Below are 26,184 nucleotides of genomic sequence, written 5' to 3'. Positions count from 1 at the left end.
CGCCCCCACCCATAACATCTCCTCAACCCCTCTCATCCCAGACATCGAGGTGAATCTATATCCGAACTGTCTTTGTTTATTATCGCTGCCATGAATCTGCCTTCGTTTTCATTCTCGTTGACTTGTCTTTAATATATCAGTCATGGATTTGTCATCGTTTTCATCTTCACCATCATCTTCAATCACACAATGACTATGTATGAACTTTTTCTGGGTTGAACGCTACAACATCGTCTTCTTGAAAATCCAAAAAAAGGTTTGAATCGATCATTTCTGAAAATCCCACTTTGGGTAAAGAACCAACTCTTGCGCATGAGTTTAATAAAGTTAGTTTATGGGGTGATGGATTGACTTGCTTTTTGTTCATCCTATAAAAATCAAAAAGGGAGTATGTCTTCGAATGTGATGAACTACGTTCACTCTTCCACTAATTGATTATCAGGTTTGGATAAAAAGATGAAAGAACAATAGGACTTCTTGGGATTTCTTATATTTGTGTGTATATATTTTTGAACATGAGTTTGGTTCTTAAAAGTGGGCAAAGAAATTGAAGAACCAGGTTTTTTTTGGCAATCCCCTTATGCGTATATTCTGATAGCAAAGAATAGAGAGATAAATGGAGACACACCCCTTCCTTTCTTAATGAGTTATATAGTTAGCTCTTACCTCTTTTGATTAGCAAGTCTGTTTAGGAATTTTTGAAGGATATAACTGTCTCGCGTATGCGTTTATACTTGTATCACTACATGCATTTTCTCCAAAAAACAGCAAACTGTTAGAAACGATAAATATTATCGGGAGAGAGATAAAAATGAGGGGGGGGGAGAGAGAGAGAGAGAGAGAGAGAGAGAGAGAGAGAGAGAGAAAGAAAGAGAAGAAAATGGAGAGAGGTGGGGTAGAATTTTTTTTAAGTTATTAAAATACTAAAATAAATAATGAAAATGTAAAAATGAAATATTAAGAGTAATATAGTGCTTTCAAATTTATAAGATATCAAATCCATATAAAATTTTGATTTTTGACCTTCTATATAAAATATAAATTTTTTGAACCCTATCAATAAATTATTGCAAACCATAGAGGTTTTATAAAAAAACCAATTATTTAAAAATATTTATATTGCTAGATAAATAAAATCAAGTTCACAATTGTTGATGGTCTAATTAAAATTTTAATCTTTTTTAGTAGTTTTTTTAATATACTTTTCGCAAATATGAAACTTTTATCATCACATATTTAAATCTATAATAACCGGTTTCACATATTTAAATCTATAATAACCGGTTTTAAACCAATGTGGGACTAACCCATTTGGTAGAGGTTTGCTTCTTAGATTGGAAATCTTGATTTCTAACATAAACATTAACGATTTCATGAGACTAACTTCTAATCACTAACCCCGTTATTAAAAAAATGGTTTTAAAAACCGATTCAAATCGGCTAGTTGAATCGGTTAGCGGGGGAACTAGAGACCAGATGAGATCGGTTCAATAATGAACAACTTTATGTCAATTTTTAGATCGGATTGAAGTTGAAGATTTCTTAAAAAATCGGATTGAATCTGTGTGATAAAGCCGATAAAAAAAACCTTTTGGATATGGATAGTTGAATTTCACTTAGCTCGTTAAAAACAACTCATTTCCATAACAAATTGTACAAATTGTACAGCTCGATCAACACAATTCAAAAGTCGACTACATACATCATTCCACCGGTTCAACTAAATAACATGTGTTTAAGAGTATACGGTATGAGCAACGAGAAGTGTAATTTTTGCTGATGTGGCACCTCATAACCTAGTCATAACAAGATGAACACCACCCTTCCTTCTTGTTAAGAGGATGCTATGGCATACTTGTTGTGACGAGCACAAGAAGCAACGAGAAGTTTAATTGGTTGTTGCCTTTATCAACCAATCAAATCATTTTATTTATTTCTCTCTCTACTTCTTAACATGTTATAACATGACGAACACCATTTCCTCGGTGTTATAGTGGTGTTATAGATGAGGTGACATATAAACTTGGTGTTATAACGTGACGGATACCTAATGCTCTAAAACATTGATACTATGAGTTTGAAATTTTATGAAAATGGTCTTGTTTGAAACCGGTTATACCAAACCTCAAGACTTTTTTTAAACCCAAAAAAATTTATGTTGTTGTTCCATAAAAAATTTAACACCTCAAACTAGCTGACAGTCGATGTTCCTCAAACCGGTGATTTCGATCTGCTCATCACCCACGGTTTCCATTTTTCCGGCGGCTGCGGCTGTCTCTTGCCAATTTTATGTGCTCTTCCTCTTCCCTTCTAATTTGTCTTTTCGCTGACATTGAATTACTCGAAAACGAATTCTCTTTCACATATCCAAACAGAAAGTTGTGATTTTCCGTGTGTAGATATCGATTTATACGATACACTGTTAACATGAAATACTCCATTCTTTCAATTTCTTTTTTAAATTATAGCATAACAATTAAAAGCACCAAAACTTGGGAATGAAAACTGTTTATTAATAGCACCAAAGACTAAATCTTGATACAAGGTTCAAATAAAATGTGAACAACTAATAAGTAATAAACACAGATAAATACCTAAAAAACTAGCCTTCAATCAAACAACCCCATTAAACCACCTTCCTCCTCAGATGACTCCTGTGGTTCTTCCTTCTTCTGCTCCTTTTCCACAGCTGCCGGTGCACTTGAATCTTTAGCAATAGAAACTGGTGCTGTTGCTGTTACAAATTTGCTTGGATCCTGCCATTGATGATCGTATATTCATATCAAACTTATTATTTCAAAATATTAACCCACTTAACATCAAAAATCAAAGAAATTAAGAGTTTTCACCTTCAAATACTCCTTGACTTTCTCAGCAAGTTTGAAAGAGTACTCAGTAGCAACAGCAACAGATAGCAAGTTCTTGTAACCATTGATGATCATATGTGGAGCTGCAGCTAAGGAAGGGTACTTAATGCCCAATGAAAAGGCAGCAACTTGAGAAAGTCCAGTGCTGAATTTTTCAATGAGATCATCTTCTGTGAGGTAAAGAACTTCTGGACTGAACACTGATCCGTTTTCATAAACAGAATGAACAATTAAGCCATACGAGAAGGGTTTTCTTCCTAGTTTTGTGAGAAGAGCAGCTTCCGATGAACCCACCTTCTCACCCTTCTGAATTAGCTCCACCGGAGTTAGAATTTCCACTGTTCCTTTGTTAATCTTCGTCGGAATGTTAAGAACCTGGTGTTTATATATTCAGATCGTCGAAGGGGTAGAAATTAGACATTATCGTTTTTGAGTTTTGAGTTCCATTGATGAAATAATTAAGAAAATGAAAAAAGAAATTACCTGGAAAAATGAAGTTTGCGATGGATCTAATCCGGTGTTTCCTGGAGGAACAATGACGTCAATTGGTGCAACGAGACCAACACGTGCAGGTGCTGCAACCTGGAAATTGAAGCCATGGTTACAATCGGATTAACAAATCTGATACATATGGAAACATGATGATGATCTGAAGTGAAAGAATTTAATTTCGTAAACCTTATACTTAGCAACAACATCGCTCACTTCCTTAAGATCTCCTTTCGTAAACACCAATCCCACATTTCCCTGATTCAAAATCGATTAATCAATATTAAACATCAAAAAGAAAGAAAAAAAAAATCAAAAGATCAATTGAATGGAGTCTGGAGAAGGTACGCACCACGAGAAGAGGAATTAGGTTAAGGATTTCGCTGTTGTTGGTTTTCTGAGCATGGAGACGAATGGTTCTCTTCATCATGGTGTTCTTACCCATTAGAACAATGGAGTCTCCTCTGAGTCCTTGTCTTATGCACTGTAACTGGTTGGATCCCACATTGTCTGCACCGACTACGAGTATCTGTGTGTAATGATCGAGAAGCTTGCTGAGTTTGGCATCGTAGTTAACCTTCTTCTGCATTTTCGATAACTTTACTGCCATGGTAATTGTTTTTGATTAATTATCGAGACTCGAGAGAGGTGATCAATTAGATTGAAGAACCCTAATTAAAAATGGAAGAGAATGGTGGTAGTTTTGTAAGTGAAGATGGTGGTGGATGATTTAGTTAGTGAGAGTGAGAGATACGTGGCTGAGTGGTGGAGACCGGGTTTCGCTCCTTTTTTTAGCAACTGATTCCTTTAGTTCTTATTTTGCATGCATGCATGCATGGATAAAATTTTGTTGTTTCCTTCTATTTATAATGTAAAAATGTGTAATAATAAATAAATTGTTACACTTTTAGATATATGTGAACGTGATACGTAAGAATTCAATCTTATACGTGTTTATATATGTTATGTATATTTATTTATATGATAAAATTCTATATATGGTCGATAATCTAACCTAATAAATGAAAATCAATTTTGCCAAATGTCATATTCTTATTAATTTTGACACATGTCATTTTTTAAGAGTTTTTGAATTATTTCTTTTCCACTTGTCATTTTCTTAAATGTTTCATTTTTTTTAAATTTAAAATCCATATTTTAATGAGATTTATATACGTAAAGTAGATCATTCTATTAAATTTCATAATAAGTGCTTTACAACCTTTATTATTTACTTTATTTATTATATTCTTTGTATTTATGTAAAATTATTACTTTAAAAAATATGTAATGCTTATAATTTTATATTAATTTTTTTTTATAAACCCGTGTAATACACGGGTCTCACACCTAGTATCACTACTAGAAACATGGGTTTTAGAGACGGAAGTATCCGTCGCTATTCCGTCGCTAAATGTTGTTTGCGATGGATCAGCGACGGACTCACTCCATAGGTAATTAATAGGTGGCTAATTTCTCAGCGAGGGTTTTAGCGACGGAGAGGTTTTTCCTTGCGACAAATGTAGTGACAGAATATCCGTCGCTAAATGTCACTCAACACATTTACTCAGGGCATTAGCGACAAAATTTGATAAAGTCATTCCGTCGCTTTTCTGTCGCAAAATTTCAGTGATCAGTTTTTTTCCGTAGCAAATCCCTTGCAAAATTCATATATTGATTTCTTTTTTTTTTTCGTCACTAATCTGTCGCAAACTATAGACATGTTTTTTTCCATAGCTAATCCCTTGCAAAATTTATACATTAATTCTTTTTTTGTTTCGTCACTGATCCGTCGCAAACTTTAGACATGATATTTTTTCCGTAGCTAATCCCTCGCAAAATTGATGCATTAAAATACTTTTTTATTCTCACCAATCCGACGCGAACTTGTAATATCATTTTTTTATTATGATTCTAAAAGAAAAAAAATACTACAATCATCAAATTTTTATACTAAAAAACATCAAATAACAATGCAACCAAACATTACAATACCAAAACTATCAAAGTTTACCAAAGTATCATTCAAAAAACATCCAAAACCAAAACTATCCATATAACATCAAACTCCCAAAGGTTTAACTTCAAAATAACATTTTAGCACCAAGAAATCCAAAATATGCATCGGGAAATGAGTTTTCACAAAACATAATTTCAAAATAACATTTTAGATGCTCTCTTCATTTCATGTCCATCCAATCATCTTCGGTTCACATTCCTATAAAACATTATTCAAAACAATCAAAAGTATCAAATACAAAAGGTTAACAAGTCATTCAAAAACATCAAATACTAATGGTTAACATCATATTACCTATAATTTTCAATTTCTCATCATATTTTGCAAGGTTGCATACATCTTCTCCATTGCTTCATATTTTGCATCAATTTGTTGTTGTTTGACATCTATTGCTGCAGCTTTCGCATCCATTTCCTCACGCATTTGTTGATGTTTAGCTTCCATTTCTGCAGCTTTAGCATCCATTTCCCCACGCATCTCGTTTCGTACACGTTCATAGACAACCTAAAGTACAATGCCATGATAGGAAACTTTGTAAGTACAATGCCATGATAGGAAACTTTGTAAGTACAATACCATGATAGGAAACTTTATAAGTACAATGCCATGATAGGAAACTTTGTAAGTACAATGATATGATACGAAATTTTTATAAAGTACCTCTTGGGATGTTATTGTACTAGATGTTCCTTCCAAAAAGCTCGCTGGATCAGACACAGATCCGAATCCATATATTCTTCCTTTCTTGACTCCTCCGGAAACATCACACCATGTTTCATTATCCAAGAAGGGGTGGCAACTAGTATCATCACCAAACTTAGCCACCATAGCACTTTCATAAGCCTCCTATTATAGCAAAAAAATATGAAACAATAGAAACATGAAATAAGGAATAGAATGGTTCATTCCATTCCATTAAATTCATAATTAAGGAATGGAATGAACCACTTCATAAGCCTCCTCTTAATTAATACTCAAACATTTTATAAAGTTGATTACTACTTACAAAATACTTAATTACAACTAGGCAGAGGATAAAACATTTAGAGATAATAATTTGTTTCTTTTCTTTTATAAGTTGATTACTACTCACGGAAGATTTGTTTTCTGTCAATTTGTTGCTTTAACAAAGTCATTAACCCGAGTAGTAGGAAGTTTTGTTTCCTAAAAAAGAATTGAAAATACCTTAACTTTAGCTGCCTTTGGTGTAATGTACTCTTGAGTAGATCGTTTAGTGTGCAAATACCTCAACTCCTGTAGGAGGGCGTTTAAGTGTTGCTTGCTACAAAATCCATTAGTAATACATTAAAAAACAAAACAAAAACTCAATAGTCTAAGTGGAAACTAAGGTGAGATGCAAACATCTTACCATTCTTTTCTTATGTTGATGAATAGATATAGAACCCCCTGTATGTGGTCCACACTTCATTGATCATTTTTCCCAATACTCCTTTTTAATCCAATTTGGGTGATAGTCCTTTAGCAAATTTAAATCACCTTCTAGTGAGACATTCACATTTGCAGCTTTGGCAAGTTCTAAAGATTCTTCACGTGCTCTTCGCATTATGTCAGGAAATCGTTTCTTCATACAGTCTTCCCATACCTTGCGAGCAAGAACATCAGTCGCTTCGGGCCAGACATACAAACCCTACACATAGATCACGCATACATTTATCTTTTCCATTTTACACCAAGTTTTACTTTGATAAATCATAAAAATAATAAGTACAAACCTTGAAGTGTTCCCACATTGCATCACGATGTTCTTTGTCAACCTTCTTCCATGAGGTCCATGGGCCGTCAAACATCGTCTTCAGTATACATGCGATGGCTCTGATCACTGAAATCTGATCCGTAAATCTTGCAAAAAATAAATAATTAAAAAATTAGCATTAGTATTATCATTAACAAGTAAATTCATTTTCATAAACACTTGTAAAATTAACATTAGTACTCCTTTTTAGAATCGACTTCAATGAACTTCCTTTTTGATGGGTTACTTGGAACTTGTTCCAAGATGTTTGATCCTCTAACTGAAGAAGAAGGTTGACTTTCTGCATTATTGTGTGATTGAGATGCATTTCTATCTCCAGCATCACGACCACCAATGTGACTACCACTACGACCACCACCACGGGCTCCTCGTGGCGCCATTAGTCAAAAGATAACCCTTAAAATCAAGAATTAATAAACTATTGGTTAGAACAAATATGTATTATAATAGAAAATTTTAGAAGTAAGAGAAGGTAACATGCTATAATACACAAATAAATGAAAGTACAATGTATATAGAAAAAGAAAACGATCATTTTAGCTAAAAAGTTATTGATAAGGTCCATTAGGCAATATATAGTTCCAAATACATTGTTTCATTCCACATTTTTAGTAATTACTCATCATCAGAATTATCATCACATATGTTGTCTTCATCTTCAATATCATCTTGGGATGAATCATCCAAGTTATCATCAACTTCTTCATCCTCTTCTCTCTCAATGTCATTGTCATTAACTTCTTCTATTTCTCCTTCAATTACATGAGAAAGAGGTCCTGCCACCTCATTTGCACCGTTACTTGTAGAAGGTAAAATTGCTTCATTTTCTTGAAAGAATTGGTCCTCTTCATCCTCATCATCATCTTCTTCAATAATACATTGTCGTAGATCATATACACCCCTTGGTTTCGTCTTGACGACAGCCCACCAATCTTTTAAATCCTTCATTACGGGATATGGTGCATAATACACTTGTTCTGCTTGTGACGCTAGGATAAACGGATCTTCATTTCTTAGCCTTGATTTGTATTTAATATCAACCAAATTATGCTTTCGATCCACACGTACCCCTTCAGTAGGGTTAAACCATATACACTTGAACAATACTACGATGCAACGCCCTATGCCTTGATATTCTACTTCTAAGACCTCATCCAACAACCCATAATAGTCACACTCAGTCTCATTGTAACAAGTCCCTCTTACAGATACACCACTATTGTGTGTGACCCGTCCATCACCATATTTTTCAGTATGAAACTTGTAACCATTGACAAAGTATCCTTTATAGGACCTAACATGTCGTAATAGTCCTCGTGCAAGGCATTTCAGATGTTGACTGATATCATTTGATTGTTGAAAAACCTACATTGATAAATTCATTTGTTAACTAATTCACGGGGAAGACACTTTGGTAATACAAAATTTTCTCGTATCATACTCACATGATCTTTAAACCACTTAGAAAAATGTTGATCCCTAAACCTTTCAAATGCTCCATCATCCATATCAGGTTGGCTTTGGATCACATAATTTTCAAACAACCTTAAAAAATAACAAACATTTTAGAGATTCACGATATCAAGGAAAAATAAATAACTTGACATACCTTAAAAAAGGTAGAACCTCAACACAATTGACCAAGATGTAATTATGAGCAATACGCATCTCATCATCTGTCAAAGGCCTCCGTTGGCCACTTTTTTCGAATAATCTTCGAGATGGAACTTTGAAAATGCTTAATCGAGAGTCGACCATGGTATAACTAGGAATGTCTGGGGCAAAATTACGCGACTCACGATTCAACCGGGTTTCAATTGTAGGCAAAAAGTATTGTGAGCAAAAAGTCGATATTTCTCCAATCATGTAAGCCTCAACAATGGACCCCTCAACCTTCGCATGGTTTTTTATCTTTCTTTTCATTGATCCCAACTTCCTAAAAAGATGTTGGAAAAGACTTATTAGAAATTCCATAGGTTTTATGGTAGAATATTTTGTATGGTAAAAAATATACCTTTCATAAAGATACATCCACCTATATTGAACCGGACCACCAAGCATAGCTTCTCGAGCTAAGTGGATAACAAGATGCTCCATTGAATCAAAGAATCCAGGTGGAAATATTTTTTCCAACTTGCAAATGGTTTCAACAATAATAGTTTGCAAGCGTTGTAAGTCATCTACGCGTAACACCCTTGAACATATTACACGAAAGAATGTACACAACTCTGTAATTGCATCCCATGTTGAATTTGGCACCATACCTCTTAGAGAAATAGGCAACAATCTTTGAAGAAATACATGGCATTCGTGACTCTTGAATTTGTAAAAGCTATTATCATCTACATTAACGCACCCCCCCAAGTTTGAGGCGTAACCGTCCAGGAATTTAAGTTTAATCAACCATTGGCATATTTTAGCTACTTGTTCTTTGCTCAAAGCAAACGATGCTCTCTTTTTCATATCCTTATTTCCTTTCTTCCATGTATGCCATTGCACTCGATTGCAATACATTTCTATATCTTTTCTTGCATTCATGTTGTCTTTGCTTTTCGGAGTGTCCATCATGGTGTTGAAAAGATTTTCAAACACATTTGTCTCAATGTGCATGGGATCAAGGTTATGTCGTATTAACAACTTCCGCCAATATGGTAGCTCCCAAAAGATGCTCCTCTTAACCCAATTATGAGTAATCCCGAAACTAGGCAATTTTGCAATCTTCGCTCTAAAAGGTTTGCCTTCATAAACAGTTGGAAAGTGTCGTACTTGCTCCCAAATCTGATCACCGGTTAATATTGGTGGGGGGCTAGATCTCTCAACCTTATTAGCCAAAAATCCTGTTTTGTCACCCCTATATGTGTGTTGTTCAGGTAAAAATTTTCGATGGCAGTCAAACCAAAATGGTTTACTACCATGGTGTAACCGAAACGACCCCGACTCACCCATCCAATACGGACATGCTAACTTGCCATGTGTGCTCCATCCCGATAACATTGCATAAGCCGGAAAATCACTAACTGTCCAAAGAAGTATAACTTTCATTGTGAAATTGCATTTAGTCGAAGCATCATAAGTGACAACACCGTCTGTATATAGCATCTTTAACTCGTCAATTAGCGGCCTGAGAAACACATCTATATTTTGACCTGGGTTCTTTTTTCCAGGAATAACTATGCTTAACTGAACATATGGTTCTTTTAAGCACATCCAAGGAGGCAAGTTATAAATTGAAAGGAAAACAGGCCAACATGAATACAGGGTTGTATTTGAGTTATTTGGACTGAACCCATCGGTGTATAGCCCAAGGCGAACATTACGTGGTTCACTTGAAAATTCTTGATGCATTGAGTCGAAATGCTTCCAAGCCTCACCATCACTTGGATGGACCATCAAACCCGGTTCTGTTTGATGTTCATAGTGCCATGTCATTTGTTTTGCCGTCTTTTTTGTCAAATACAACCTTTGGAGTCTAGGAGCAATCGGCAAGTACCTCATAACCAGATATGGCAGTCTGCCACTCTTGTACCGATCATGATCACACACTCGACACTTAGTCAAATCAGAATCCGCCCCATAGAATATCATGCAATGGTTTTTGCAAGCATGGATCTTTTTTTTTGGGAGTCTAACTATTTTCAAAAGCTTCTTCGTCTCATAGAAGTTCTCAACTAGTTTCTCACCTTTGGGTAGCATCCGCTTAATTATAGGAAGTATGTGATCATAGGCAGCCTCAGATATATTGTATTCTGACTTCCAATGCAACAACTCTGTTGCAGCTTGTAATTTTGAATAATTTTCACATCCATCCCACAAAGGTTCATCAGCGTCTTCCAACATATCATAGAACCCCTTGGCAGTTGGATTCGGGCGTTCCTCCATTACATCCATCAACATTTGTGTACATCGATTAACATCATCATCATCATCATCTTCCATCGGATCCTGCATCGGATTAGAAGATTCTTCCTCATGCTGAGATATCGTATTTCTTTCACCATGTGCCCACCATGTGCCTACCAAGTTGTGTAATTAGGAGTGAAACCATTTTGTAACAAGTGAAGCTCTACATCACCTTGTAACAGCCCGGAATTCCAGGTATTGTTATATTTATGATTTTGGGTGATTTAAGAGGGGACTCGGCGAGTTGGAGCTCAGACTCGCCGAGTAGGATCGCGGATCTGGTCGCGGGTTCGCGACTGGACTCGACGAGTCGGGGCATAGACTCGGCGAGTCTGCGCTGTTTAGCGAAAACCCTAACCGTTCAAGGATGGGACATATATAAGGGGCCTTATGGCCGTCATTGTCCACCCTAGTCCTGTGAGTGAAACCCTAATCCGATTGTGAGCACCTGGAGCAAGGAAGAAGACCATTATTGATCTTGGAAGTGTTATTTTGCAAGAAGAAGGAGGCTTGGTTAAGGGAACAACAGGAGAAGCCACATTCTGAGGGTTGAGGACACAGAGCAACATTATTCAGGTAATAATTTCGAGTTAATCTCTTCTATGTTGATGTGTATATGGATTTAGGGTTTATTGAACCCTTTTGTGGCTAGATTGAGTGTCTCCTTAGTCCCCCAAGCGATTGGAACCTTTTATTGGGACCCTTGGAAGTCCAGAATGTCCCATGCCTGAGTATTTCAGGAATCAATGGAGGTTTTGGATTGAAATCCTTATGCCTTAGGTCAAAATGTAAATTATGAGTCATGGGGTGTATTATGAGCACCGAAATGAGGACCTTACGTGATGAATCAGTCTAGGAAGGCCAGACCTATGGATTGCCAGAGCAAATCTGACCTTAGAAAGCAGTTTGAGCGGTTGCATGGCATGGACTCGTCGAGTCCGATGAACAGACTCGGCGAGTAGCTTGAAGATTAACTGGGACTCGCCGAGTTATTCTTCAGACTCGGCGAGTTGAGTCGGGGTGGCCCCGCGATTCTTCTAGGAGGAACTCGTCGAGTCAAGGGGGATACTCGACGAGTAGAAAGGGAATCTTAGAGAATTGGTGAGGACGTCTAGACTCGCCGAGTCGCCCTAGCACTCGCCGAGTCCGGTCAAGTTGACCGTTGACCATGGTTGACCTATGGTTGACTTCTTAGGGATAGTCAAACTTAGAAGATAAAAGTGTTAATAAGAGATGTATGATGTTATAGGGAGATTGTAGCTCGGCGGATCGAGCACGAGTGACTTCGGGATTTGCTAGCCTTCAATATTCACAAGGTGAGTCTTCTCACTATACGTACCCGGAAGGGTTTGACTGTGTGACCGGAAGGTCGGATATGATATGAGATATATGTGCTATATGTGATAAGTTATTTGTTATATGTGCTATGTATGTTATGTGGGCCGGAAGGCGATTATGTTATGGGCCGGAAGGCGTTGTGTAATCTGAACCGTAAGGTTGGCGTGGGTAGGACCGGAAGGTTTACCCAGCAGGGACGGAAGTCCCCTGAGACACAGGGACCGGAAGGTCAGGGCCTGGAAAGGCGTATGTGCGTAAGTTGTATTTTGGGGAACTCACTAAGCATTTATGCTTACAGTTGTTATGTATGTGTTTCAGGTACTAGCGAGGACCGTGGGAAGGCGCCGGCGTGATCTGTACACACTGATAGATGTTTGTGATCTTGGGATTCAAATGATTTGTATTTTGACATCACACTTGGATTGTCTTTGCCTTGTTTTGAATGAAAATACTTTATTTTGAAATGAAAAATTTGTTTGAAAATTTACGTTGTTACAAATTGGTATCAGAGCCTTGGTTTGAGGGATTCGGGTACACCTTCGGGCGTAACTGAACTCAAACCAAGGATTTGAGGAAAACTTTTAAAATAAAGGCATAAACTTTTGTAAATGATTTTGTGGTAAACAAGAAAGAAGCAGTGTGTACGATCAGTCAGCGCCCGAACGGTAAAGATCCCCAAAATACCTTACAATGTTATGTTAAGAGATAAGATATGATGTGAACTGTTATGCATGCTAGAAGACTAGGTATTCATGATAGGACTAGAGTGGCCTGATTTGTGATGCCTTAGTCTAGGGAAGTTTGCTGATATGAGATGCTTTGATAGCGTACAGATAAATAGTGCATATCAAAAGTAGAGTACTCACTATCCGGGGTTTGGGGAGGAAGATTTGGGATGAATGCTGATGCGGTGTGGTCGGCAGTATTGGGCCCGTACTACCGAAGACACCAGGTCAGTGGGAGACCCAAGTAAGAATCCCTGGATATCGGAGACTGAGTAGAGTTGCGTTATCGAGTGCGATTATACTCGATGGAGTCTCTGATAGTTTTATGTCGTATTTCAGAGACATCATGGTTAGACCACGCCACGGAGCTAGTACGAGCGGTGTGAGTGACAAGGAGATTCATCAGATGATTCATGAGGAGGTGGCTGCAACGATCCGGGCTGAGATTCCGGAGATGTTTGGGTCTATTAAGACCACCTTGATGGAGACTTTTGATGAGCGGTACGCCGCATTGACTGAGGCTGCAGCCGCTGCAGCTACCGCAGCTGTGGCCGCTGCCAGGCCACAGGGGGGTGACTCGTTGCTGTTTCGGGAGTTCAGCAACACGAAGCCACCTAAGTTTGATGGGACGCAGGATCCGATTGCTGCGATGAGGTGGATCGCTGATATTGAGGGGTGCTTCTACACTTGTTCATGTCCGGAGTATCTGAGGGTACGGTTCGCTTTGAACCAGCTCCGTCTGGGAGCGAAGGATTGGTGGAAGTTCGTGACGGCGAACTTCACTTTGGCAGAGATTTCAGCAGTGACATGGGAGGGGTTTACCTCTATGTTCAGAGACGAGTACGTTCCCCCGGTGGAGAGGGAACGATTGGTTCAGGAGTTCTTGACCCTCAAGCAGGGTACTGATTCGGTTGCGGTGATCACGCGGAAGTTTCATGAGAGGGCGATGTTCTGCCCTGAGCTGGTGTCCACAGAGCAGGCTCGGATGAGCCGGTACTTGGGTGTTTTGAGGAGGGATATCCGGGAGTTTGTGTCAAACTCCACCTATCATACCTTTGCTGAGCTTCAGGCGAATGCCAGGAAGCACGAGATCGAGTTGGAGACCCAGGCCAGGGAGGAGGCCGAGTCTCAGCAGGTAGACCGGCGGCCGGCTCAGTCTCAGCCGACAGCCAAGCGGACTAAGTCCGCCGATTCGAGGACGGGAGGTCCCAAGGGCCGCACTTGCGGAAAGTGCGGCAAGGGTCATGAGGGGGCATGCCGATCTGGTGCTTGCTACAAGTGTGGCAAGGAGGGGCACATCGCTAGGGATTGCCCCAAGGGGTTTACGGTTTGCTTTCATTGCAACCAGACAGGCCATCGGAAGGCCGAGTGCCCTCAGCTTCTTCAGGGATCTGCACCTACTGCCAGGGCTACTGAGACTCGACCAGTGAAGGCCGAGGCCCCGAGGGCTCGTGGGAGAGCCTTTCAGCTGACTGCGGAGGAGGTCCGCGTTGCGCCCGATGTTGTGGCAGGTATGCTTTATTTCATGTATTTATTTTGATGTCAAGATGTTATGCTTATGTTATGATATGCGTAGGTACTTTCCTTGTGAACTCTGTGCCTGCTTTAGTGTTATTTGACTCGGGTGCGAGTCGGTCCTTTGTATCTTTGGCTTTTAGTCAGCATATCAGCGTTAGTCGTGAATCGTTGAGTCGGCCTCTGAGAGTTTCTATAGCTGACGAGAGAGTGATTTGTGCCACGGAGGTTCTCCGGGGATGTGTGCTAGAGATTTTCGGGGTCGAGTTTCCGATTGATCTGATTCCTATCGCGATGGGTGATGTCTGTGTCATTGTGGGCATGGACTGGTTGAGCCGATTCGGCGTCGTCATCGACTGTGAGCGTCAGCTGGTGACTATACGAGACCCTAGTGGGGGAGTTCTTTCGGTGTACGGCGAGGGGACCCGTTCGGGATCAGCTTTTTGTTCGGCCGCTAGGGCGAGGTAGTGTCTACAGCAGGGCTGTAAAGGTTTTGTGGCGTATGTGATGGATACGCGGGAGGTTTCCGAGAGACCAAGATCAGTTGAGGAGGTTCCAGTGGTGCGTGAGTTTCCAGATGTTTTCCCCGAGGAGCTGCCGAGAGTACCTCCTGTGAGACAAGTAGAGTTTGGTATCGATTTGGTTCCGGGGGCCGCACCTATCGCTAAGGTGCCTTATCGTCTTGCACCTCCAGAGATGCAAGAGTTATCCTCGCAGCTTCAGGAGTTGCTGGGAAAGGGATTCATTCGGCCGAGCAGCTCGCCGTGGGGAGCACCTATTCTGTTCGTCAAGAAGAAGGATGGTTCACACCGGATGTGCATTGATTACCGGGAGTTGAACAAGTTGACGGTCAAGAACCGTTACCCGTTACCGAGGATCGATGATTTATTCGATCAGTTGCAGGGAGCATCTTGGTTTTCCAAGATCGATCTGAGGTCGGGGTACCATCAGGTGAGAGTGCGGGATGAGGACGTCCAGAAGACAGCGTTTACGACGCGATATGGGCATTATGAGTTTGTGGTGATGCCTTTCGGACTCACCAATGCCCCGGCTGTGTTCATGGATCTCATGAACAGGGTATGCAGGCCGATGTTGGACCGGTCAGTGATTGTATTTATCGATGATATTCTAGTGTATTCGAGATCTAGAGAGCAGCATGAGGAGCACTTGAGGGAGGTCCTTGAGGTATTGAGATCGGAGAAGCTTTATGCAAAGTTCTCCAAATGTGATTTCTGGTTGTGGGAGGTCCAGTTCCTAGGACATCTTGTTAACCAGGAAGGGATTCTGGTCGATCCGGCCAAAGTCGAGGCAGTGATGAGCTGGGAGGTGCCGAAGTCACCATCGGAGATCAGGAGTTTCCTTGGGTTGGCAGGGTATTATCGGAGATTTATTAAGGATTTCTCCAAGATCGCAGTGCCGCTCACCAGATTGACCCGGAAGGGTGTTGCATTCTCATGGGGTCCCGAACAGCAGACCTCTTTTGAGACACTTCGCCAGAGATTGTGCGAAGCCCCGGTGTTAGCTCTCCCGGAAGGGATAGAGGATTTTGTAGTTTATTGTGATGCATCTATTTCGGGGTTGGGTGCAGTTCTGATGCAAAGAGGGCATGTAATAGCATATGCATCGAGGCAGCTGAAGCCTCATGAGGCGAGATATCCCACGCATGATTTAGAGTTGGGGCAGTAGTGTTCGCTCTCAAGATTTGGCATCACTACTTGTATGGGGTTCGATGCACGATATACACGGACCATAAGAGCTTGAAGTATTTGATGGATCAGCCCAACCTAAATATGCGTCAGAGGAGGTGGTTGGATGTGGTCAAGGATTATGATTGTGAGATCATGTACCACCCAGGCAAGGCTAATGTGGTAGCCGATGTATTGAGCCGCAGGGCGGAGAGCACTCCACTGCGAGATGTATGTTTGAGATTGACTGTGATAACTCCAGTATTGGATGCTATTCGTGGGGCACAGGCTGAGGCTGTGCGACCAGAGATGCAGAAGAGAGAGCGGGTCGTTGGTTTGGTTTCAGAGTTCGTTGCGGATGGACGAGGGCTTATGACGTTTCAGGGTCGGATTTGGGTACCGTTCGTAGATGGTACGCGTATTACTTTGATGGAAGAGGCTCATCGGTCGAAGTTTTCGATCCATCTGGGGGCTACGAAGATGTATTTGGATTTGAGGAAAGAGTATTGGTGGCCCTGTATGAAGAGGGACGTCGCATGGTTCGTTGAGAGGTGCTTGACCTGCCGCAGGGTTAAGGCCGAGCACCAGAAACCGCATGGCAAGTTGCAGCCATTGGAGGTTCCCGAATGGAAGTGGGAACAGATCACTATGGATTTCATCACCAAATTGCCGAGGACAGCCAGAGGAGTTGATGTAATTTGGGTGATTGTGGATAGATTGACGAAGAGCGCTCACTTCCTTGCCATCAGTGAGAGTTCTTCAGCGGAAAAGTTGGCGGAGATATATGTGAAAGAAGTGGTATCTCGGCATGGGGTGCCGATCTCGATTGTTTCAGACCGCGATGTGCGCTTCACTTCCAAATTCTGGAAGAAATTCCATGAGGAGCTGGGTACTAAATTGCATTTTAGTACCGCATATCATCCCCAGACAGACGGCCAGAGCGAGCGAACGATTCAGACGCTGGAGGACATGCTTCGAGCGTGTGTGTTAGATTTTGGGGGTAGCTGGGATGCGTATTTACCCTTGGCAGAGTTTTCCTACAACAGCCATCATTCGAGCATTGGTATGCCACCCTTTGAGCTGTTGTATGGTAGGAGGTGTCGGACCCCCATTTGCTGGGGAGAGGTGGGACAGAGAGTGATGGGCAGTACAGAGATCGTGCTTCAGACGACATAGCAGATTCAGCAGGTTAGACAGAGGTTATTGACCGCCCAGAGCCGACAGAAAAGTTATGCAGACAGACGCCGGTCCGAGCTTGAGTTTCAGGTCGGCGACTTTGTACTCCTGAAGGTCTCTCCTTGGAAAGGAGTGATTCGATTCAGGAAGAGGGGCAAGTTGGGGCCCCAGTATATTGGGCCTTTTCGTGTGATTGCGAGGGTAGGATGGGTAGCCTACCGTTTGGAGTTGCCAACGGAATTGAGACAGATCCACGACACTTTTCATGTGTCGCAATTGAGAAAGTGTATAGCCGATGAGTCGGCAGTAGTTCCACTGGAGGACATTCAGGTGGATGCGAGCCTAAATTATGCTGAGAGACCAGTGGCCATCAGAGATCGGAAGATCAAGGTTCTGAGGAATAAGGAGATACCTCTAGTGTTAGTTCAGTGGCAGCACCGGAAGGGATCGGAAATGACCTGGGAGCCGGAGCGTGAGATGCGGGAGCAGCATCCGGAGCTATTTTCAGAGTGAGACTTCGAGGGCGAAGTCTAGTCCTAGTGGGGGAGAATTGTAACAGCCCGGAATTCCAGGTATTGTTATATTTATGATTTTGGGTGATTTAAGAGGGGACTCGGCGAGTTGGAGCTCAGACTCGCCGAGTAGGATCGCGGATCTGGTCGCGGGTTCGCGACTGGACTCGACGAGTCGGGGCATAGACTCGGCGAGTCTGCGCTGTTTAGCGAAAACCCTAACCGTTCAAGGATGGGACATATATAAGGGGCCTTATGGCTGTCATTGTCCACCCTAGTCCTGTGAGTGAAACCCTAATCCGATTGTGAGCACCTGGAGCAAGGAAGAAGACCATTATTGATCTTGGAAGTGTTATTTTGCAAGAAGAAGGAGGCTTGGTTAAGGGAACAACAGGAGAAGCCACATTCTGAGGGTTGAGGACACAGAGCAACATTATTCAGGTAATAATTTCGAGTTAATCTCTTCTATGTTGATGTGTATATGGATTTAGGGTTTATTGAACCCTTTTGTGGCTAGATTGAGTGTCTCCTTAGTCCCCCAAGCGATTGGAACCTTTTATTGGGACCCTTGGAAGTCCAGAATGTCCCATGCCTGAGTATTTCAGGAATCAATGGAGGTTTTGGATTGAAATCCTTATGCCTTAGGTCAAAATGTAAATTATGAGTCATGGGGTGTATTATGAGCACCGAAATGAGGACCTTACGTGATGAATCAGTCTAGGAAGGCCAGACCTATGGATTGCCAGAGCAAATCTGACCTTAGAAAGCAGTTTGAGCGGTTGCATGGCATGGACTCGTCGAGTCCGATGAACAGACTCGGCGAGTAGCTTGAAGATTAACTGGGACTCGCCGAGTTATTCTTCAGACTCGGCGAGTTGAGTCGGGGTGGCCCCGCGATTCTTCTAGGAGGAACTCGTCGAGTCAAGGGGGATACTCGACGAGTAGAAAGGGAATCTTAGAGAATTGGTGAGGACGTCTAGACTCGCCGAGTCGCCCTAGCACTCGCCGAGTCCGGTCAAGTTGACCGTTGACCATGGTTGACCTATGGTTGACTTCTTAGGGATAGTCAAACTTAGAAGATAAAAGTGTTAATAAGAGATGTATGATGTTATAGGGAGATTGTAGCTCGGCGGATCGAGCACGAGTGACTTCGGGATTTGCTAGCCTTCAATATTCACGAGGTGAGTCTTCTCACTATACGTACCCAGAAGGGTTTGACTGTGTGACCGGAAGGTCGGATATGATATGAGATATATGTGCTATATGTGATAAGTTATTTGTTATATGTGCTATGTATGTTATGTGGGCCGGAAGGCGATTATGTTATGGGCCGGAAGGCGTTGTGTAATCTGAACCGTAAGGTTGGCGTGGGTAGGACCGGAAGGTTTACCCAGCAGGGACGGAAGTCCCCTAAGACACAGGGACCGGAAGGTCAGGGCCTGGAAAGGCGTATGTGCGTAAGTTGTATTTTGGGGAACTCACTAAGCATTTATGCTTACAATTGTTATGTATGTGTTTCAGGTACTAGCGAGGACCGTGGGAAGGCGCCGGCGTGATCTGTACACACTGATAGATGTTTGTGATCTTGGGATTCAAATGATTTATATTTTGACATGACACTTGGATTGTCTATGCCTTGTTTTGAATGAAAATACTTTATTTTGAAATGAAAAATTTGTTTGAAAATTTACGTTGTTACACACCTCTTGTTTTATAATACATGTTCTTGCATTTAAAACAAGGACATCTAATATAATCCCCATCAACGGTTGCTTCATTCGAAAAAGCAACATCCAGAAATCCTTTGACGGATGCATGATATGTTGTGCTAAGATACCCATGATCTAACCTTTTGTACATCCAGTCTCTATCACTACGTGTTGACATAATGACTAGCTACAACCAAATATATAACTACTATTTAGAAATTAGATAATGCAATCATATCCACATTACTAAAAGCATCCTTGGAGACTACAATTATACAATATGAAATACTTATTTTTATTATAACTATGCAATCATATTCCAAAAACTGTAGCGACTAAAAATGTAATTTTGGAAAATTAAAACTACAAGGACAAGAATTGTAATTCCTGCAAATTAAAAGCTTCAGGGACCAAAAGGATAATTCTGGAAAACTAGAACTATAGGGACCAAAAGTGTCTTGCTTATTTCCCTCTTTCATAGTAACCAAAATTGTAATTCCATAAATTTAAAACTTCAGGGACCATAAATTTAACTTTTACAAATTAAAAACTACAGGGACTAAAAATGTAATTTTGTAAAAATAAACTACAAGGACCAGAAATGTAATTCCCGCAAACTAAAAACTTTAGGGACCAAAAAGATAATTCTGGAAAACTAGAACTATAGAAACCAAAAGTGTCTTTTGCTTTAAACTACAGGGACCTAAAGTGTAATTCCTAAAATTTTAAGCTACAGGGACGAAAAATATAATTCCGGAATATTAAAACTACAGGGACCTAAAGTGTCATTTGCATATCTTTTGTTATCTAACGTAATACTATACAATCTTTTCAAAAAAAATAATTTTTTATATATATTAATTTCTTGTACCTAATTTTAATTTCAACTAGTGGAGTGACCCATGCTTTGCATGGGTCAGAGGGTTTTAATTGGCTACCCATGAAGTTACAAGGAACAAAAGTGACAACTCCTGAAAATAATGGAGCAAAAGTTTTTAATTTATAAGGGGCTACAAATGTCAATAACAGAAATGCTGAGGCAAAAATGCCTGGTTCACAAAAGAAGAAACTGAAGCAAAAACAGAGGAAGGCTGAAGCAAGGGCAAAAAATGTATATTTTATTTTTATTCAACAAAAAGATGAAAACAACAAAGCCTTGTCCTCAAAGAATTACTCCTCAACTGTCACTTGGTGGTTCAATCATGGAAAATGCTAGCAATAGAAACACAAAAGTAAAGATAAACAATCGGGTGATCACTAAAACGGAGCTCAAAATGTTGAAGGTCAATGTCCTTAAAAAAATGGTCAACGTTATTTATTCTTTGGTCAATATGTAACTTTCTTGATATATGCAGTTTGTAGGGATCAATTACAAAGATTGCACTGATTTTTGGTTAGGTCCTGATGGATCAGATCTAGAAGAGGGACAGAAACAAGTAAAAGGGAATATGTGGGAAAAGGTTTGTAGCTTTTATATAAATATTTAAGGTCTTTATACTTTTTTTTTTAATTCGGATGCTGACTAGGACAAATTGAGTTTTAGCCAGGAATCAAGATCAATCTGCAGAAAAACAAGTAAAAGGGAATATGTGGTATCTTGTCTTTGCCAATGCTACCCAAATCTTTTATGTCATCCGAGGACGAAACGGTCAACAATGGGAGTAAAATTATGCAGAAAAACATTGATATAAAACCACTAACTAAAATACTTCTAGTTGGTCAAGATCAATCTGGGACAAGTGCTATATATAAACAGGTAAAACAACAGTAAAAATAAATATTTTTTTAAAGTATTTTGCATACCCTTTTCATGATAATTGAGTTTTTGAACATAAATGTTTTCTTTTTATCAGGCCAAGACTCTTTACAAAATCCCATTTTTGGAAAATGAGTGTGAAGAACTCAAGTCTTTGATACAAAGAAACTCGTATCTTTATATAAGTATTTTGCTCGAGGGGCTTATAAAATTTGAAGAAGAATATTCAATACAAATCAGGAACAAACTAGTTGATCAACCTTGTACTTCAGGTATGATGAGTGGAATTGATAAAAAAAAAAAAAAAAAAAAAAAAAAAAAAAAAAAGTTCAAGAATTAAATATCTACTTCAAATTTTTTATAATCTGAAGCTTCTTTATTCAGCTGCAGGGGGTTCGATTGAAAACATATATACCTTAAGTACAAAACTGAAAAATTTCTCGGATTGGCTTCTTGAAATTGTGAAGTCAGGCAATCTGGGAACTGTTTTTCCAGCTACAAACCGTGAGTATTCAGGGGTAGTGAGTATTCCAGATAAAAAAATACATGACTATTATAATTTGTTAATCAATATCTATCATAATTTGTGTGTCAAAATTGTATATTAAAAGGTATATTGACTTCGTTTTCATTTTCATAGAATTTGTGGGGTACACCCAAGAAAAAGAAATGGTTGAGCCACAAAAATTGACCATGAACTTGAATCCACATGTTTTAGACTTATAATTTTAAAATAGAATAACAAGAAAGAAGGTCAACCAATAGTTTTATAATATATAACATCTTTCATTAAATTAAATTATATTTAAACAATATTCAACACACTGCTACTACGCGAGTTCTACTCCTCCTTTGAATACTCCTCATCCTTCTTATCTAACAACCACAATCATCTCCAATTTATACGCAAACCCACATCATATTTTCTCATATCTCCCTCAGTCCTTCATTTTGAACACTAGGACTTTGACCTGACCTAAGAAGGTTTTTTTGGGCTTGGTTGATGTGCACGTATAGATATAATATCATTGTAATCTATCTCTGAATGTGTTCTTTTGTGCTGAAAGGTACGCTGAAAGGTCATTTATTTTACATGGAGATTCGAAATGCTCTTATTTTGCTTAAAAGTCTCAATTGTTACTAGAAAAAGTGGGATCAACCTTGAGAAAAGGGTAAATGCTAGTCAACCTTGAGATTATTTAATACCCTACATCAAGAAAGAATGGGAAATCCCACAAAAAGATTGGTTATTTCAGATAAACCCAAAGAAGAAGATTACTTTTATGCCAATCCAGAAGAGTGTTTGCAAACATCAGAATCAGAAGATGATGAACCTGTGAGCATCCTATAACAAGTCTTTCGGGGGGTATTTTGGTAATTTTCTATGAAGTAGAAGAAGAAGATTATGATTTTGTGCCCTTGAGAGGATCTGTGAAAATGTGTGGATGCAAGGGCATAAGATGAAACATGGTTTGATGAGAGATAGATGCATGAAGATGAGAGTGTTGGCTTCAAAATCTGTATATGCTGTTGTTGCTCCTGTGACAAGTAGCACTGGCCTTAACATGGCTCCAAGTGAAGCAGCAACTGGCAGTAGAAGTTAGCATCATGATTCAAGACCACATCAACTTCAAGACCTCATAAGGGAATAGCACTTATCAGAGAGACCACATCAACTTCAAGACCTCAAAAGGGAATAGGACTTATTAGAGAGACCACCTCCTAAATATGAAAGAGAATTGGGGAAAACCTAAAGGTTTTGGCTACTGGTGTTCCTGAATCCTTAAATTCTCATAAATTGGATGACAAACTATGATGAATCAAGCCCTAAATCAAGTTCTAATTCTAACTTTCAAGGTTATTCATGTATATAATGCTGAGAGATAAGAGGGACATCGATTGAAAAAGAAAAAAATGAGAAATTAAACCCTAACAAAGTATATTGTGCAATTGAACTAAAACTAACCTAATAGGGATGAGATTTACCTGAATCCGAAAGCTAAGGAAGAATACTTTCAGCTTAAAAATGCGGAGGTTGCCGGAATCGGGTGAGTAGTGCCGTCATCGTCACCTGTTCAAACAGAGATTGTGAGATGGAAGTGGGTTAATAGATTGAAGGAACTTCTATGCCATCATCTGTTCAAAATTCATGTCCAGAGTCCAGAGGAAACGCGTACCAGAATTTTCAATGCATTTCGTGAAGATGGAACTGGGTTATGCCAATTTCAGCTAGAGATTGGCGATAGAAAAAACAAAAGGTGCGTACCCACAATATAGTTTCCGTCGATGTTCTCTCGCTAAATGCGTACCGGCTGGCGCAATTTTTTATCCGTCGTTGAACCCTAGCTAAGGCCCTTCATTTTTCGACTGATTAGCGAGGAATAGTGGTGCATCGATAAATACTTGCGAGATCCATAGCTCATCCCTCGGTAAAGCCTCACTAATATTCCACATGTTAAATAAATAAAATAACTATCAAAAACATGGTAGATCCGTCGTAATTCCCTAGCTATAAGTCTAAATTTTGCTAGAGCACAAATCCGTAGCAAAATCCATAGCTGAAACTCAAGTTTCTAATAATGTATCTATATAATAGCACATAGCCGCGTAATGATCCCAACGGTCTAGTCAACTTTGTCCAAAAATTAAGCACAAATGGACAATTGTAAGGATTTTAAACGGTCGGGTTTGTTTAATTGTTTGGTTTGATTATTTTTGATATAATATTATGAAATTTTTGTACGTATTTACTCTAAGTTAGTATTTAAAATTTTATAAAATATGAAGCATTATAAATTAGATTGAAAATGTATAATAATTGAAAGAAATTACCATAATTATAAAATTACAAAAAGTAACTTCTATAATTTTATAAATGGAATACACAAATCATCAGTGGTGAATACATAACGTTTTAGTAGGGGTGACACTAAATTTTTTTTTTTCCGAAAAAATCTAAATTAATAGTGACACTCGTATTTTAAGCTGATGCACCTAATAGAAAAAACACAAAAAAACATATTTTTTTACACTACGTGCCGGAATCGGAGCAATGGCCCGAGACCCCTCGAGCACCACTAAGGTCTGCCACTGCAGATCATTATATATTATTGAAACATGAGAAACCTCAAATAAAGTCCTAAAATTTTAATTCAATTTACGTTTTAGTCTTAAATTAAATTTTTTTTAAGAAAAAATCATAAAAACCGACAAAAGTTTGCATTTTAACTCTTTTTAACCGGTTGAACGGGTAACAAATTAATTTCATATTATTTCTTAAACTGACCCAAAATATTGAGACTTCTGCAAACAAAAACTTTATTATTATTATTATTATTATTATTATTATTATTATTATTACTATTTAATTATAGTTATATATCGTATTTAGTTCTTTTTTTTTGTAGTTTGTATTTTATAATTTTACTATGATTCGTAATTTAATTTCTTACAATTATAGGATAAATCATGAGAAGTGGCCCGGGACCCCTCGAGCACCACTAAGGTCTGCCACTGCAGATCATTATATATTATTGAAACATGAGAAACCTCAAATAAAGTCCTAAAATTTTAATTCAATTTATGTTTTAGTCTTAAATTAATTTTTTTCTTTTAAGAAAAAATCATAAAAACCGGCAAAAGTTTGCATTTTAACTCTTTTTAACCGGTTGAACGGGTAACAAATTAATTTCAGATTATTTTTTAAACTGACCCAAAATATTGAGACTTTTCTGCAAACAAAAACCTTATTATTATTATTATTATTATTATTATTATTATTATTATTATTATTATTATTTAATTCTAGTTATATATCGTATTTAGTTCCTTTTTTTGTAGTTTGTATTTTATAATTTTATTATGATTGGTAATTTAATTTCTTACAATTATAGGATAAATCATGAGAAAAAAGAATCGATTTTTTTTCAATGAAAAAAAATGTTCATGAACCACAATTATATCAAATTAATGATAATATCATGAATAATGTCCATAATACTTAAAAATGTTCATAATACATGTCTAGATAGTTAAAGAGCCGATTATAGGCTAAATTATAAGCCCCGTTATTTTAAAATTGGGAAAATGACTCTTGAGGGTAATTAACTTTTGCGTTTGTACTCATTTGGTCCTTTTTTTGTATTCAATATACCATCAAACTTGTTGTTTGTGTTCACCATAACCCTTTTAACCGGCTTTTAACCTGTGATAGTCAGTCAAAGGGTTATGGTGAACAAAAACAACAAGTTCGATGGTATATTGAGTACGAAAAAAGAAAAGTGACCAAATGAGAACAATTGCAACAGTTGGTTACCCTCCTGGTTCATTTTCCCTTTACTCATTTACAGCAAATCCCACGTCATCTCCTACTAATATTAATGACTTTATGAGATTCATTCTTGCTTCTCTTCAAAACATAACCCACGAAAGAACATTATTCATACATGTACAACTTTGTAATGCACTTGAATATTTATTAGGGGAATCTTGACTAAGCAGACGCATTTCATGACTACATTTACATTTCCAATCAAATGATTTATCGTATAATGGATTCTAGACAAGTCTACAAACGAGTGGAATCACAAGTGTTTTGATTTTTGAGTTTACTTAGCTTTAAGATCGAATTCATGGGATAAGATACAACATCAATATGTACAATATCATATTGCTTTTGTAGACATATCACCATAATATACCTTGAGGTAAACGTTTAT

The 26,184-nt window shown here is 38.8% G+C and overlaps 2 protein-coding genes across 3 annotated transcripts; both read right to left on the bottom strand.

The window, feature by feature from the left end:
* Positions 1 to 2,469: 2,469 nt before the first annotated feature.
* On the bottom strand, positions 2,470 to 4,047 carry LOC145068453 (large ribosomal subunit protein uL10z-like). Its single transcript, XM_079015422.1, has 5 exons — positions 3,709 to 4,047; positions 3,546 to 3,614; positions 3,351 to 3,449; positions 2,850 to 3,242; positions 2,470 to 2,756 (listed from the first exon to the last, which is right to left on the bottom strand). The coding sequence occupies exons 1-5, from the start codon at positions 3,964 to 3,966 to the stop codon at positions 2,610 to 2,612; spliced, it is 966 nt and encodes a 321-aa protein (XP_078871548.1). The 5' UTR covers positions 3,967 to 4,047; the 3' UTR covers positions 2,470 to 2,609.
* Positions 4,048 to 7,684: 3,637 nt separating this feature from the next.
* On the bottom strand, positions 7,685 to 24,018 carry LOC145071123 (uncharacterized). 2 transcript variants are annotated; one of them, XM_079018032.1, is made up of 6 exons: positions 23,644 to 24,018; positions 23,453 to 23,537; positions 9,165 to 11,163; positions 8,760 to 9,086; positions 8,596 to 8,695; positions 7,685 to 8,515 (listed from the first exon to the last, which is right to left on the bottom strand). In XM_079018032.1, exons 3-6 carry the CDS (start codon positions 11,096 to 11,098, stop codon positions 7,766 to 7,768), a joined length of 3,111 nt encoding a protein of 1,036 aa, XP_078874158.1. In that variant the 5' UTR covers positions 11,099 to 11,163; positions 23,453 to 23,537; positions 23,644 to 24,018; the 3' UTR covers positions 7,685 to 7,765. The 2 variants fall into 2 exon arrangements, with proteins under 2 accessions (XP_078874158.1, XP_078874159.1); XM_079018033.1 differs by having other exon boundaries at positions 9,165 to 11,092.
* Between the last annotated feature and the right edge of the window lie 2,166 nt (positions 24,019 to 26,184).

Source organism: Lactuca serriola, chromosome 8 (genome assembly GCF_051521515.1).
Source record: "Lactuca serriola cultivar US96UC23 chromosome 8, Lser_US96UC23_V15, whole genome shotgun sequence".
Taxonomy (NCBI): domain Eukaryota; kingdom Viridiplantae; phylum Streptophyta; class Magnoliopsida; order Asterales; family Asteraceae; genus Lactuca; species Lactuca serriola.
The sequence above is the reverse complement of the archived record's forward strand: the minus strand, read 5'-3'. Positions and strand labels throughout refer to the sequence as shown.